Here is a 17,426-nt window from a genome sequence, read left to right on the forward strand (position 1 = left end):
GAATACGACAAAATGTTTTGTCCACGCCATTTTCTCCTTGGTTTTTGTACCAAGCCAGAAATAAAGAAATGACAGCAGCCGGCTCACAACCATTTTGCTTTCAACGTGTGTGGGTCACATCCAGTAATATCGGTTCTCTATTTCGTTTGCTTTCATTTCATTTGATTTATTTTGCTTTTAGATAACAATATGCGTCACTATATGCATACTGAATATGATCGGTGTGATAATTCAGCCCTACTTGACTTGACTTGCTTGCATTCACATGATCAGAGTATTCCATTACCATGACTGAAAATGCACCAAGATGGCGGCACGAGGTGAGTGCACAATATTAGACCTCAGAGTCCATCACCTCCACGGGCGTGACATCATCAGAAGGGGGACTGGGAGCTCTCCGAACTCCCACGAACCAGCTGTCCATTGGAACCTCATGCAGTTTTAAGCACAGAATGGCTTATGGTGCACTGAAAGATGTTTGAGGAAGTAAGATTTACGTCAGCCGTGAGACGCAAAGCAGTCCGAGCTGAACACATCTGCTTAGGGGTAGCTAAACTGCTAAAAAAAAAAAAGAATAATAATAATAATGTCACTAACAAAACCATTCAAAAATACTGCAGTGTGGAAGAACCATATTCTGATTAACTGTCATTACATAATAATCCGTTATTAAGCCCTCTAACTACTTTACAAACAAAAACGTATTCCATGAGTCAACAAAGATTACCATGTTTAGGATCAGCAAGTCAGCAAGTTCTGACCAATTACATGTTTTTAACACAGTATTGTTTTAAAGAGTATCTATCAACAGGTGGATTTGCGAACAAATGTGAAATGTCTCTTTTCCAAAGTGTTTAAGGTATCTAAATGTCAAGGACAAAGACAACAATTATGCAAAGCAGCAGCAGGAGACATTCTAACCAAGTATCATTCAAATCAAGTGTCATTTATAAGCCTTTATACTCATTCCTGTTAGAACATAAAAGCGTGAATCATGAGACACCAGGGAGGCGTGTGCAAATTAACAATTTCAGGAAAAAAACTAAATGCAAAAAGTCAAAGTAAACCACGACATTTAGCAGCTTTACAGGATGCACCAAACTGCCCCCTCTTCACAGACGCGTGTCACACGTGGCCCACACTTACGCTGGAGACCCACACCAGCTGCACGGGTAGTCGGGGTCATCGATGGCATCCGCTGCTTCACCACAAAGAGAAAACGGGGCCACATTCGCATGAGCTCAGCATTTAAAAACAGAAGAAACATCTACATCTTATGTTTTTGGCAACCGCTTTTATCCAAAGTGAAGTAGCATGGAGAGAGCAAGGTCAGACAGTCCCTGTAGCGTTTGGGGGTTAAGGGCCTTGCTGAAGGGCCCAACGGTGAAACTACTCTGCCGACCCCGGGACTGGAACCGGTGACCTTCTGCTGACAGGCACAGCGGGATAACCTCCGATGGATCCCATTAAGTATCAAGGCAGTGTACTTAGAAAGAACCGGGAACACAAAAACACGAAAGCCATGTGTTAAGTGGGAGTCTGTCCCATTAGAACGGGATTCCTGGGAGGGAAGACGGTGTGTGTGTGTGGGTTATGTATATATTACATCATGGGGACCAAATGGCCTTTTTTCAATCCCCACATGGGAAAACTCTTAAAATCTGTTACTGCAATCAAAAAACTAATATTGGGAAGTATTTTGTTTGGTTACTTATGCTTAAGGTTAGGGCTGGGTAGGGTAGTATTGTTGAGATTAGATTCTCCTCCCCAATAGAAAAAAATGGACAGTTCCAACAAAGATATAGACAAATATGCGTGTGTATGGCGGGGGAGGGGGGTGGGGGGTCAACTGATGGCAGTTCTTGTACGTTTACAGTTAGGTGGATATCACAGTGACAGCTCCACACCGTTTTCTAGACAACCAAATCAAGTAGCAGTTAATCAGCAGAAAGTGTCAGCGGACGACATCTCACAGATGCTGCCTGCGATGACGGATTTATTTTAATAGCACGTCAAGGACCAGCATCAGTGAGACATAGAGAAGGCTCCATGACATTTATTTTGCCGTTTTGGTACTAGTAGGAGTGGAAACTCACACCACATGACATGCTCACAGACCGATATCGCTGACCGGCTCACAGTACGGGGGGCATCTTGTTACGGCACACCAGGCCGAGCACAGCCCGGGAGATCCGACAGCAGCACCGCCGAGCATAGCAAAGCTAACCACGTGACTAACAGCTGCTAGAACACCCTCCTCGCAGCCGGAGACCAACGTGACACCACGTCCCGTTTTCTACAGAGGACTCATCAGCTGACAGAAGCGTGCGTGATCATCGGAGGGACTCCTACTAGACAAATCGATTCCTTTATGGATGAGCTATGTAGCAGGGCAGGAGAATGAGCAGAAATTCGCTCCCACTGCGGCCAAACAGAGAGAGAAGCAAGATAAGGCAGCCTCTGAGCCTGGATTTAGCATGTGTGTGGAAAGAGTCCATCTTGAATCAACCACCTGGGATCGCTTAATGCCATTTGTTAGTCAGATAAAAAAGAAAACAGCTAAATTATGGCAACACATTGAAACAATGGGCTAAGACGACCTACTTTTGAACGACCTGAGAGTGGAATAGCCCTATTCAAGCCCATTAATTCCCGCCAATGCCCTGACTGCAGGTTACCATGGCGACTAATTAGCAACGTGACTTGAGATCCCAGATAAATAACCTTAGCAACAAGCTTAGATTTTTCAGTATGCCAAAAAGATTTTTTTTTTTAAATCATTTAGAAACTGGTCATTCACTTGCACAAAATGACTTTCCCTTAAAATATCAAGCGGTTGGGAATCTTCTGAATGCAACAAATCTCTCACAATGACTCCATAACAAATATAAATGACTCTGCCCATCCATTTCTCACGGAAGCCCCAAAATCCCCCGAACGCTCATTCAGGTGCCTGACACAACCATTCAGTGAGAAGTTTAAATTGTACTATGAAGATTGACAGCAATTTCTTACTTCTGACTAGTGACTCGAGAGTTGGGGTGTGCCGAGAAATTACGTTTGAACACAGCGCAAAATGAAGCGGACAGCCTCGCGATAAACTCAAACCCATCATGATACCACATCTGAACCCATTGCCAGCTAAATAAATTACGCTCTCATTCCAGCACCTCACATTTGCTTCATGTGTGACAAATTTAATCCCCAAACCTTCACCCAAACCCTTCCACCTCCAAAGGTTTGCTCCCGCCCTGCTGACCTGACACTGCGACGCAAAAACGCTGATTTCTTCCTGCATCCTCAGCCGCAGCACAGCAGGCTGACCAAGCCCCCTGGGACTAACCTGGCCAAGCTACACCAGCCTGGGCAGTCTGTTGCACAAAGGTCAACGACAGACTCAAGCGGGGCTCTGAAACACACCCCTGTGCAAGGTCCTTAATCCAACTCGCTCTAGTAAATCCACAGAGATGTACAAGCGATTAATGCCAAGTGGATTCACATAAAAAAAGTTCTGGCCAGCAAACAAGCAAACTGAAGTATCTGCTTTGCAGTACAGATATGCGCAAAAAAGGCCTGATAGGATGTAGATGTTAAAGAGCGGCCCAGGAAAATCAGTGCCATAGACATGGTTCAAATCTGGTTAAACAATGAATAAAAAAAAAAAGCAGAATTTGTCCAAACAAGTCCTCTCTACAGTGAAATTGAATGATTTTCCAGGAGGCCTGCCGGGATGTTGCTGCCCTGCCCTCGCCACCACCGTCTTTCCAGAAGGCGTGAAAACCGTGGCCATGGTGACGGCCTCGCCGGGCAGTTCTGGAGGCGCCCCGCAAAGTTCGGCCACGGTGGAATCAGTCCTGAGATGTGGATGGTGGACAACCAGCAACCCCTCCGGGGTGAGGATAGGGCCACGTGCAATACAGATGGGTGCGGCGGGGGGGGGGGGGGGCGGGTTACCTGCAAACTGAGTCAGCAATGCTACCCGTGGGACAAAACAGAAATCTCACCAAACTATTTAAAAGACACCCCCAGAATCCTTGAACAGTCTACTTAAAACTAAATATATTTTTAGAGCTTTGTAAGGAGAACAAAAAGAAACAGATGTGTGCACAATAGCATGAAGTTTAATTTAATAATTTAAATACAAAGGTCCATTCATTGGTAAGGATGAATAAAACAAAATTAAGTATTGTGGGTACAACACCCCCCCACCCCCATTGTCATGGTCTGTATCTATTTCTATTAAAAGGGTCAAAGGGCCAGTGACTGGCTGGAACAGGTCTGTACACTGTTTGAGGTCAGGGGGAGGGTGACAGAAGCAATGAGGGTTAAAGGGAGGAGACTGAAATTTCAATCGGCTAAAATGTTTGCAATAAAATCAGCCTTTCAGGTGCAATAATGATGAGTAAGTCCCTCGTGTGAAGTGGAAGGCGGTTCTGTTTGCGTGACCCTGAACCTTAAATCACAGCGTCTGCCACCTGGCCAGAATGGTAAGATGGTGCACGGAACGCCTGGAAAATGCTGGAAAAACAGCATCCGGGATGCAGGGCCTTCCTGAAAATGTACCGGAACCATCATCCCTGGCTTTACATCCAGCGCGGTGATGCAGCTCCAAACGCCGTCTCTGAATAAGCTCTTGATTTTGTATGCGTTTAAAGACCCGCTCCGTCACCCAGAAGGTGGATCCACGACAAAACGGCATGTCTGACAGCCTGCTTCACGCAGCCTCGCATCTCCAACTCCGAATGGCAACAATTCAAAAGACTATTTCGGAAAATGACTCGATATCCACTTGCGAAATTCTCTCTCTGCCCCTGTGATATTTGCTTTTTGAACATCGCCGTACCTCCTGCTGATGGACACCTGTGTCTTGCTGTTTAACGGATAGTAAGAGTGTCTCGTGGGAACGCGGGCCTTGAATCACCCTTACATCTCTAAGGCCATCGCGTCCATCGGCGGCACAAATCTGCAGCGATGGTGTACTTGAGACGGGCAGAGAGACGCCGCTTACTTCAGCGCTGCGACGTAAACGTTATTCCCGTTACACGCTCTGCACTCGCCTGCTTCCTCGCCGATGTTTTGCCAAAATGGATGCCTTCGCCCAGACATTGTAGAGTACGCAGAGTACCGTTAGACTAACACTGAACTCTTCTCTGGCATAGACTGTTTATTTATTTGATGAAAGGAAGGTGCCAAAGGCAGTCTGGTCATCTCTGAGGGGGGAGGGAATATCAGTCATGAAAGGAGCGGGACCCCCCCCCCCCCAAAACATCAAAGCCCTCTGGACATCCAATTTCCGGCCCAGTCCCTCGTGCCGGTGGACACTGGCTAATTTTAATGAAACCGGCCCAAAACAGATGGTGCAGCCATGGAGGGAAGCGGGAGGCCAGAGACCAACAGCAGCCCAGCTCATGCAGGGAGCACGAGGCAGAGCATCAGCCCCCCCGCCCCCCCGGCCCAGATTCCAGCCGTGACTGTAATGTAAAGGACAGTGACTGTAAATGAGACAGTTGGGCTATTGAAGGTGAAGTGCACACACAAATATTGAAATATTAATTAAAATTCACCCAAAAAGAAATATTTTCCTTTCTTCACTGAAGCTGCTGTGATGGCAAATTAAATAAAAACTGAAAGAGAAGGTGAGCAGGAAAAGCCGGGACCTGAGAGCAGTGACCATCCCATCAGTCTCATGCATTAAATGTTACATATTTCATACAGAGCTTCCAGTAGAATTATAAGCATCATATCTTTATAATCTTCTAGAGCTCCAACCAAGAGAAATGTGCTTCATGCGGGGTGTGATGATCCCCCGTTTCTGCAGAAGGCCAAATAATCAGGACCACCTGCAGTACCGAAGGAGTTTCATCAGCCAACTGCTTTGATACATGTTTTTTTTTTTTTAAGGTGGAAAAAATTCAATCACAAAAGGCCGAATCGGCTGGCACAGAAGCAGCCCATTCTTTACGCGTCTTCTCTCTGAAGAGAGCAGGGAGGCCCATAGCTGAAGCGAGGGGTCCGGAATATGGGGCGGTGCGGGAGTCTGGGGTCCACCAGCCACACACGAGCACGGCTTCATGACCGTCTCGCTTCCGCAAAAGGTAACGGATTTATGGGCGCGGGTTCAGCGAGGAGGGACGTATAATCTAGGTGGCTCATTCGGGGGGGGGGGGGCTAAAGAGAAAGAAGGAAGGTGAGATAGGAAGGTGCACAGATGGGGTCATACAGAAAGGTACACGAGAAAGAGCTGACCAAATCCAAGCTGGATTCCCAGTGTCCGCAAGCCGACTCCACCAGCCACCACGCGGGGGCTGCTCTCCTGCACGTCCCCATGAACCTCTCAAAGGATGGAGGCACAACTTTTTAAAGCCGGGACCTTCCCATAAAAGGGTGGCTGACCATCAATCATGGAAGCCGCATGTGCCTTTCCTTACGTGAGCCACTGGATCAGCAAATTAAAAACGCTCAGTCGGTTTTGGTCGAAAAGCTATTTAGGATTAACACCACAGTTAATTTCTCCTGAAAATCAAGGTATTGAGGTGTGCATGTGTGTGTGTGTGTGTGTGTGGGAGGGGGGTATTTTGAAAACAGTTTTCTGCTTGGTGGCACAGAAAAACGTGAGAACATCATCACACTGCCGACCTGGTGACACAGGTCTGTCTGCCTTCCCCGGTGACTTGCAGCCTTCAGAATGCATTTCAGTATTTACTCAAGCGTGCGGACATTTCTCCATACTTATCTATGCTCATATGTCGCATACAGAGATCTAAATATGCTAAACAAATGTTATCTTTAAATATGTATTATTTAACTGAGTATGTCAGAGTCTAGAGACTCTTCAACGGGTCACTTAATAAAGCGGGCCAGGAATGGAGGGAAGGTTCATTTTAAAATATCTCACGTCTTAAATGGGAAGAGTGCGCTCTGCTTGGTACTGAAGCCTCATGGAGATTAGCAGCCAGCCATTGTACTGAAATGCCACTCAAGGAGAGACGGCGCCTTTGAACGTCAAGCCAGCCCGTGACGGGATGCCCGGACGCTGAGGTGCTCGGTACCCCTGCCCTGTGTGATGAAGATGCTAAGGTTTCCAGAGAACTGAGAACTTAGCTGGTGAATGATTAAAAAAACAAGCACAAAGAGATACCCTCACAGTCTCCTCACTCCATCTTAAAGCATCTTCTTTCTGTCAATATTCCGGATTTAAGACACAGCTAAGCCCTGAGGTACGTCCTGGCAGGTTGCGAGAAGCTTCCTTCCACCTTCACCGGGCGTCACAACCTCTGCATTCAGGAATCTCCTGGCTCCTGAGGACCGGGTTGGGAAATACTGTAATCTAGATGGACTTTGCTGCTGGAAAGTCAAAAGGCACCTTGGAGAGACTGTGCTGCAGGGCGGTGCTTCTGGGTTACCCCCCATGCGGGGTGCATCACAGTGGAAGGAGTACGCACCAGGATGTAGATGATAGATGGGCGCAGGTTAACATTTGGCAGAGACGCACCGCGTGTTGAGTGTCGAACGAGAGCATCGCCAGTCTCACGAAACGGGCCTTCAGACAAGGCTTTGTCCTTGAGGCATGTTTTTCTGTCAGGCGAAGATGGCTGAACTCCATGCAAGTGATCAGAGGCCTCCAAAGATGTCCCACAGGCAGATCAAGAAAACAAAATTAACTGCCTTGATCATGAACATCACAGTTCCCCCCTCCTCTCTCCCACGGGAGATCGTGGCTCATGCCAGTATGTCATTCAGAAACTAATGATAGCTTGGCTTTACCGCGCCTTCATGGGGGCCATGGAATTCTCTGCACCCTGAGCAGGCAAACAAGGATTTGGGAACGGAATGCGACTTACACCAAAATCCTGTGATGCAGTGCGCTGATCGTGGAGCGTAAGAAATGGAATAATCCGGTACATCCAGCGTCACAAAAGGCCTGAAGACTGGAAGTAATTATCCACAGGCTGCACTGAAAAGATGCTTTCAACTTCCAATACACATTAAGGGGAGGCATAACGCTCATGTGTTTCCGTGGGACAGAACAGCGGCACGGTGTCTCATTAAGGGATCAGCGTCAGTCTCGCATCCCTGTGCGACTCCCGAGCAGCCCGTTCTTTGTTTATGTTTAATAAATCTCATTATTCAAAATGTATTTTGGCTGCTGATCTGTCACTGTCTTCACCACCACTTTAGTGCTCATCACTTTCATGAAAATACAAAACCTAACTAACTTTAACACTACTAATCTGCTTACCAAATTATGGGCATAAATAAACTTCCAAATAGTACCAAACAGCCGGCGCCCAGACAAAGGTTTACGCCAGTCATCTAAAGCCCTGGGGATCGCAATGTAATGTCATGCAGCCTTACTTGGGCAGGTCAGTACCCGCCTGTTTGCAGGAAGATGCGCTTCCCCCTGAATCCGTGAGCATGCCCCCTACATCACTACAGCCTGTACACAGTCATCTCCACTGTCTCCTTACCAGCCACAGTAATCATGGCCATTTACCCACAAAAGTCTAATCCTATCAAAAAAAAAAAACACACCATTACACCAATTGCAGAAAAATTGTAAAAGGGACTAACAGCAGTCATTTTCTCTTTGGAAAGATTTTTCCCCGCTATTACAGCAGCAGAAGTTTTAACTTGATATTTTGTTGCTTGGTTGGGCAATACTGGCTCATGCCACATCTGACAACTGATCATCGGCCAGACAGCTGACTGATGCACAATAAACGAGCTGTCAATAGGGCGATGCCCGTTCCTGATTGTGCCAGACAACCTCTTCATACATCACATGAACTCATGTCTTCAAGACATCAGGGATCTTGATCTGAAGTAGACTTTGTTGATAGAATGCCAACAAACAAGCTATTTAAAATACAAAAAACTTGGTTCAGGCTCCCAGCACCCTGGCATGACTGGGTTTTCTGGGATAACGTCTAATCTCATCCCCACGTGAGATGCGATCTGTTGTTGAACGAGTCTGGGGGCTCGTGACGCGAAGAGGAAATGCTTAAACTACACCCAACGGATCATTTGGGAGGGAAGCTAAGGATTCCGAAAAAGCCAACAAAACTGCCTGAAATAATATCAACCTTCAGAGAAAGGCCAAATGAGTGGTTCCTCAGATGCAAACAACTTGGATAGGGACAGCAGAAAGGGCTGATGTGAAAACAAGCTGTGACAAGCCACTGGCACTCTGGCCCAAAAGAGTCACACCTGCCTAATAATAATAATGATAATAACGGTTATTGATTCCTATGGGGAAATACTCTTTTTGCCTACCCTACCTTGCTCTCCGTGACAGACACACACACAGATAGTTTGGCAGTAAAGGGAAGCCACCTCCCCTGATGTGACCATTCTGCTGAGGCTGGACTCCAACTATAGACCTTCCAATCACAGGAACAGAGCCTTAGCGCTCCAAACCACACGCTGCCCCCCCCCCCCCAAAAGCACTGTCAAAGGCAACAGTTAAAAACCCTATAGCCCTAGAATTAAATGGGGAGAAAGCCTAAATTATCACTGGATAATGGCTGCGATGGAATAGAGGCGTATGTCCAAAAAAGGTTTTAAAAAAAAAATTAAAAAAAAAAACGTTAGAAAAGACAGAAGTGCAGCGTCATTCCCACCGTCACCTAGAAGGCAGACAGCTGCCCTGGATTGGGGTCTAAAAGCAATGAAGCTAAACATTTAATATTAACTATAAAAAAGTGCCAAATGATAAGTAAATAAAGCTGAATGGACGGACTTCTCTGACATTTGAGTGATTCTGACACAAACTACCTAACCATGCTTAAAGCTAAAAATGGACCCGAACTGATCTGCCATTTTCAATATCAGTTGGCTTTTCACAATTATCTGTATGCAAACTGTAATTTGAAATTTGAATTCAAGTGTTTTCCTTAGTCCAAAATGCTAGGATACTGGCACTCTAAATGACTCTGGGGGGGCTTTTCCCCATTTCCCAGCCAACGCAATATGGGAGACAACGCGAAAAGGCACATTTGGCTGCAGTCAGCATCATCCCACTATAAAGAGGCAGAATCACAGCCTCCATGCTAATTACGGCAGATCAGTCGTTCTGCCAGACACGCTGTATTTTTCCCGCTAATTGGTCAAGCTGGCTGCACGTTCCCTAATTAAGCCTGAGGTTCACTGCCTCAAACGCTCGCTTTACCATGACTGGCGAGAAGTTCCTCTTTATCCAGTTTCAGTCCAACCATCACACTCGCATCCCCATGCTCACTGATCAATGAAAAACTTGTTTCAGCTCACTATTATTTTAGCCGGACTTATTTTATTTTAAAAAATCTTACCTCTGCAACGCCCTCATCTTCCGCTTTGAAGACATCTTTCCGTTTAATGGTAAACAAGTCGAGGTCTTTCTCATCTTCTTCATCGGTGACCTGCCCAAAAATGTGAATCTTGGAGTCTGGCTCGCTGTCGGACTGCTCTTCATCCTGGCTGTCAGACGGATCCTCGTCTTCCTCAGCTTTGGGCACAGACCTGAGGGCATCAGGGGCCACACCATCCTTCCCTAGCACCGAGGGAGGAAGCCTTTCTCCTCGGAGCTGAGCCCGGAAGCTCTCCAGCTCCTCGTCCTCGGGGTAGCTGCCCTGTCCTGCAGCCAGAGCTGCCTCGGTGTCTTGTCTCTGCTGCCTGGCCTTGCTCAGAAAGCGCACCCTCGGGGCCACAGCCAACCCCAGGGAGCTGCGAGGGCAACAAAAAGGAAAGAGCCATTTTCAATGGTGTGTGTTCACTGCTGGGAGAGGGGCGACGTACAGACCTGGGGGGCTACTGCTAAAACCTCCTGTAGCTCAGAAGATACCCAGCTGTTACTTAGCGAGCTGTTATTTTTCTGTCTGTGGACTTCCTGCTAGCTTTAATGAATTAGGCCATTCTCCAATGACCTCCCATTAAAAAAAGATGTATTCAAAAATATCACTGACTGGAATTTTTCTGTTCATTATAAGGTTGTCTGTAAACTCAGCAAACTGGGAAGTGCATGAAAATCCCAGGAGGGTGTTGGAAGATGCTGGAACCACCGTGTCCGGCACCAGCAATTATAAGACAGTCAGATTGTTAAGATCGGCTGTTCTAATGCGTGGCTGGTCCTTATGATCCAGTCTGTATGCTGTATGTACTCAGCTGGGAACACATGATTTACTATCAGGGCATTTGTGTCCTTAATAAACTGACAGGCAGTGTGTGCCTGTATAGACACACATACATTCACACACAGTCATGGGAAATAGAAAATACACCCTCCCTCAATTCTGTGTTGTTATTTATCAGGGCCGAAATAACAATTCTGGTCCATAAACAAACCTAACCTCGGGTGATAAAGGGTCAGATTTCAATATGTTGTCATTGTTTCCAAAAAGTAAACCAACGTTCAGAGACTACAGAAAATAAGCACATCCTTCCAACTTCCACAACAATTACAGTGTTTAGCGGCCAGGTGTTACATGATCATACAGCTTGGCTATTAACTGCATATACAATGATGTTGCAATTCCATCCAAAAGAGTCCGTATATTCAGAAATGTATTTATTGCAGATAGCAGTCTTAGCTTTCCTGTGAGATGCGAACTGAATGTTTTGATTTGAGCTGGGAATTCTGGGTTTGGGCGACGTCACAAGCTTTCACAATATTTACAACCAAGACATCTCATTACATAAGATGGGGGCAGTGGTTAGATCAAGGTCCAGTATGGACTACACAAGGGCAAATGGTAAGGAATGCAACATGACGTCAGATGCAAAGACATTTCTTTGTTCCAAATCACAATATCTATGAATAAGAAAATTTTAACCAGGTAACAAAAAAACAGTTAAGAAAATCTTGTTTATTGGTTGCAGAAAGGGTGGGGAAGACATGCAGACTTCGAGATCTAATGCCCACTGGTCGCCCCAGTAATGCCAAGAGTCTATCGGGGGGGGGCAGTTTCAGTGCTCTTAAGTCGCAGCTGAAAAATATGATTGCTTAGAGTTGCAGAAGAAGCAGACTCAGATCCACTGGATGTCCTGGACTCGTGGGGAAAAAAAAAAAAAAAACCCACAGTATTTATGGCTGCTTTCCAAATAATGGCTACCCCAAGTGTCAATTTAAAAAGAAATTAAACCGCAATTACCATAAATCTACAGATATGGATTTAGCTCAACAGAACGAGCGGCCATCAAGCCGCATGCCGGGCATGAAGCGGCTGAATTTCAATGCAAATTCTGATTAGCTGAGATAGAAGCGACAGCGTCAGCAAAGTGCCAGGATAGACGTCGGAAGGTTTAGCAGATTCCCACAGAAGGATCTAATACGGCCAAAGTCATTCACGGCAATATAAGAAAAATCATAACCTCTCTACAGAGTTATCAGCGCCGAGTATAATTCCCAGGATCAAATCAAACTGGGAGGCTCACACCGTCCAGTGGGCTGCCCCATTAAAGGCTCTACCTGACTAATGTCCAGTGCTTAACCTTTCTGCTCAATTTCCACCTCACTGATGGCCCTGCCGGTGCTTCGGCTACCGAGGGAAAATGGGACAGTATCTCCTCTCTCCTGCCGTCTTGGTTGGGTGATTTGGAGAAGATTTGGAGACGTTCAAAAATGCGTTTGTGTCTGTGGGTCTTGGGGCGAAACTGGGGTCATATTGTACGTGGACGAGAGACACAGTTCTCCCCTTGAACACCATGAATATATAAGCAAATATAGAAACTTCCAGAGAATTTCTTCATGTTAGCCGTGCCAGTAGAATTACTGAAACCCACGTGAGATATTTGGGGAGAAGGGTTTTTACCATGACAGACAGCTACTGTGCAATCCATGCCAAGTCCCATATGAACCACCCATGTACATTCCCAAAGAACGTAGACATACGACCACTGCTGACATCATTCATGCTCAAAGCCAAGCTGGGTCATACTAAAAAAAAAAAGAAAAAAGTTGCACTTCTTAAAGAGTTGCACATCTCTTCCTCCCACACAGGGGAAGCACAATGATCTCTCAGAGGCACTGAGATTGCAGTATTTTTAGACCTACGCACTCCATGCACTGCATCGACACCCCCCTCCCACTAGTTTGCACGCCAAACAGAGCAGCAGAATCACGCATAGAGCCCGTCTTCAGGAGGCATCACCTCTACTAGCGACTGCTTGGCACTCGAGCGGCACAGCTTGGGGGACAAAGCGAAAGCCAGGAGAGCTCACCCTCTTCTGCCGAGATTAGCTCCGAGCTACCGGGCCCTGAAAGGGAGCCAAGGGGAACGCCCACAGACTGACTCGGCAGCTTAGCGAACGCTTGAGCGGGCGGCCCCAACTCACCCTGCGTATTCCTGTAGCGGCAGCTGAAACACGTCAAAGACGTCCTTGTTCTTCATCAGGTAGACGGAGCGGAGGTAAGAGACAAAGCACTGTGGGAAAAACAGTTCAGAGAGTGTCGACTTCAAAGTAATGTGTCCATTTCTGTTTGTCACCCATCAATTACCAATGCCCAATTTTTCGACTTCAAAAGAGGTAGAGAACAACAGAACGCTCTGGCAGGAAATTGTTCCCAATATGAAAGCGAATTTGCGGAATTCATATTTAAACCTCAATACATTTTGTTTGTGAATGTGTGCTACATTTACATAATAAACAGTTCTCTTACAAGTACAGTCAATGTAGCCTATGGCTAGAAAGCACAATGCAGCCAGACCAGGAATGCCTGGAACCCAAGGTTTGATTGACTGTCACAAATGTCAAGAAAAGAATACTATACCTTTAATTAAACACTAATGGACAGAGAATGTACTTTATGATAGCTAACTGACTTAATTGAGCTTTGCAGAGAATGTGAGAAGCTGCCCCTTAGACATCTCTTTGGCTTCCCTCGGAGCCAAAACCCATGGAAAACAAAGAGGTGATACATCAATGTAAGAGGCTCTCTTGTGTAACAAGCCTTTAATGTGTCTGTCGTTATGCTTATTTTTTTTCGTTACAGTAACAGTAAAAAGATGCAAAAGTCTCGGCACACCACCCAACGTAAGTTACAAAAAGTTTCACGTTCAATCTGTCGTAGCGATGGCTCATGTTTCCTTCACGCCCCTAGTCTACAGCTCCACGGGGTATCCAGAAAACGCGATTGTGTGTATTTTTAAGATTTTTTTTTCAGCTGGTAATTTAAAGTAAAGTGTACTTGAGAGCTGATATTTTCAGCTCCTACTACTTTTCCCTCCTTGACCAAATGAGCAATCAGACTGATGTACAGAAGAAGGACCACTTCTTCGGGCCTGTAGGAGGATGCGGAGGCGGTTTGGAACGCAGAGAAGAAAGCCTTCGACTAGGTAGCCAAGTCCTCAGAAAGTGGTTCAACTTTTAAAAAAAAAAAAAACATATCAGATAACAGCTGAAAATAATCGTACGTCTGACTATATGCTGGTTGGCTGACTCACTTTAATGGCCTGTCAAACACAAGGTCAACAGACATTTTCTGGCCCATTTCCTGCTCTTCCTTGCATCTGAGTAACAAAGCCTATGAATCAGAATGGTGAGATGGATGGCCTGTTCAGTACAGGCAGTCCTTGGGTTATGAACTTGTGAACAACTGGTACATATGAATGGACTGCCATAAATCCTAGTATATAAAAAATTTGAGTTAAATACAATGATTTGCAGTAACGAACACACGCATTACTTTGTGAAACTTTTGAAAACATTGTGTGGCTTCAGCGGTTTTGTGGACTCGGGGTACAGTACTGTATGTAGTTTTATTACTGCTGCATAATTAATATTATTATTTTGTACTGTATTATAGATTTTTCCAACTTGGCCAACAAATCTGACTTAAAGACATACTCCTTAGCTGGACTTACGTCAATCCAATAGCCAGCCTATCCTGAAGCAGCAATGAGTTGGATACTCTTGTTGCCATGCCGCCCAGTACCGTTACTCCTCATAAAAGATACTCACCCTCTGAGCACGCTCTTTCTGCTCCTTTTCCTGGGCCAGGAATGCTTCGAGCTTCTGCTGGACACTGGTCATTTTTGCGGGGTTAACCCTGCAAAGAACACAAATGATCATTCCGTAAATCCTACACACAGGGAGGAAGCCGAACTCCGCATGTCCTACGGCCGCCTCACAGGATGAATGTCACCGCAAGGGGGCGGAACCTGCGAGGTTACATAAAGAGAACAACCTTTGGGTTTCCAAATCAGGACGGAACTCACAAAGGGCACCTTAGCTACAGCTTGCGTCATGCGTACTAGCATCTGAGAAACATGCCAAAGCCCCCATGAAATTCACAGCTTTCCAAATGCTGTGGATATGGTCTGATACACTCCCGAACCACTTACAATACCGAAATCTAATAATCCTGAGTATGGATGAAAGAGAAGTTAAAACTCTTACAGGATATACTGCAATCCTATTCAGAGTTCTGTCACTTGAATGAGGGACTCCTGTGCAGCTACTGACTGGTTAACAAATGGGCGTATGGACACGGCAGGCTGGTAGCCCTGCTATTTTGGAAGGCAATGCAAATTACAGCCTTTGATGAGCTGTGTGGCAAATACAGTGGTGCAAGACACAGAACAGGCTGGGGAACATCTCTGCAGACATGAAAAATGACAAGATTTCTTACCTATGCACCATGTATCCTGGTCTATAATGTGCCATTTTCACACAAAGAAACTGTACGTGTGTGTGTGTGTGGTCCCAAGACCAATTCCGTCCTCTGTGAAGTTTGAAGGTGGAGCATATGGCATTTAAAGATGTCAAATTTAAGATGTCACACAGTTGCATCTGCCAGCTGACATTTTGAACCTCGACTCTGCCGTTTCAACTGAAGTCTGACAGGGTGACAAAATTGGCACATTTACTGTGGCGAAGGAGCGTACTGACCACCCAGCACCGAATGCTACCAAAATGTCACCCCAGTGTCATCGTAGATGCTGTTCCTTCCAGCAGCACAGGAGCCCAGGTACCCAAAGGAACCCCAGGTACCCAAAGACATGTAGTCAGGCTAATTGGGGTTTCAGAATCACCCATAATGTGTCTGTGTGCCCTGTAATTGACTGTCATGCTGCACCGGTCTGAACCTCAGCCTCGCATCCCACGCTACATGGGACAGTCTCCGGGCAGCTCCACGAGCCTGAGCAGATAGTCCACGCATCTTCTAATGGCCTATTATCTGAAGAAAGCACAGGAAATGCTCATCCAGAGGATGGAACCAATGACTCATAAACCTACTCGAAACTTAAAGGTTAACAAAGCAAAACAAAAAAAAAAAAAAAAGCTTGATAAACAGTTAGCAGTTTAGAGACCCATTTGCCATAAGGAAGCTAAAAGAAGAAACTGTAGTTTTTCTCTTTTTTATTTAAATACATTGGCTAGAATGTGTTTAGTTAGACACCGTTTAGCAAATTACCCGACACACCCCGTTATATTTAGCACAGAGTAAAGCAGGATAAAGTATTACTTGCAAATTGTGAAAGCTTTGGGATACAGCCAGCAGCTACGGTAGATAGATATATAGTTAGATAGATGCTTTATTGTCATTGCAAGTACAATGAGATTTAGTTTGGAATGTGCCAGCACATGCACAGGATATTTACAATGAATTGGACAATAAGGTGTGTGTGTGTGCCTATATTATTTTATATAAACACACACACACACACACACAGCTCAAAAAAATTAAAGGAACACTTTTTAATCAGAGTAACTTCTGGGATATTGATCTAGTCCGTTAAGTAGCAGTGGGGGTTGTTAATCGGTTTCAGCTGCTTTGGTGTTACACTAGAGGGGCAACAATGAGATAACCCCCAAAACAGGAGTGGTTTAACAGGTGGGGGCCACTGACATTTTTCCCTCCTCATCTTTTCTGACAGTTTTTTTCACTAGTTTTGCATTTGGCTACAGTCAGTGTCACTACTGGTAGCATGAGGTGATACCTGGACCCTACAGAGGTTGCACAGGTAGTCCAACTCCTCCAGGATGGTGCATCAATATGTGCCATTGCCAGAAGGTTTACTGTGTCTCCCAGCCCGTTCTCAAGGCCATGGAGGACATTCCAGGAGATAGGCAGTTACTTATATATATATATAAAAACTCTGAGGTTATGACAGTGCTGTATTATCTTGTGAACAAGGAAAGAGATGGAGTGCTGTGACAGATGACCTGGCCCCCACAATCCCCCCCTAACCTAAACCCTATAGTGCTGGTTTGGGATGAGTTGGATCAGAGAGTAAGAGTAAGGTAGCCAACTGGTGCCCAGAACTTGTGGAAACTCCTTCAGGACTGTTGGAGAAGCATTCCAGGTGGCTACATCTGGAAGCTGGCTCAGAGAATGCCAAGAGTCTGTGGTACTGTTTTGAAGAGTCTAGCATTTGAGAATATCTTGGTCTTTTAAATATCTGACATGTATTACTTCTTTGCCCTGAGGCCTTTTACTATAAGGTGAA

General features: G+C 45.6%; 1 protein-coding gene across 1 annotated transcript in view; it reads right to left on the bottom strand.

The window, feature by feature from the left end:
- The window catches only part of ddx10 (DEAD (Asp-Glu-Ala-Asp) box polypeptide 10), a 98,832-nt gene that overhangs the window by 60,835 nt on the left and 20,571 nt on the right, over window positions 1-17,426 (bottom strand). Inside the window, exons 11-13 of the mRNA XM_072702005.1 lie at window positions 14,935-15,022; window positions 13,309-13,397; window positions 10,308-10,701 (exon numbers count right to left, since the gene is read on the bottom strand). Coding sequence (XP_072558106.1) covers window positions 10,308-10,701; window positions 13,309-13,397; window positions 14,935-15,022 — 571 coding nt within the window. The remainder of the gene's footprint in view (window positions 1-10,307; window positions 10,702-13,308; window positions 13,398-14,934; window positions 15,023-17,426) is intronic.

This window comes from Paramormyrops kingsleyae, chromosome 18, assembly GCF_048594095.1.
Source record: "Paramormyrops kingsleyae isolate MSU_618 chromosome 18, PKINGS_0.4, whole genome shotgun sequence".
Taxonomy (NCBI): Eukaryota; Metazoa; Chordata; class Actinopteri; order Osteoglossiformes; family Mormyridae; genus Paramormyrops; species Paramormyrops kingsleyae.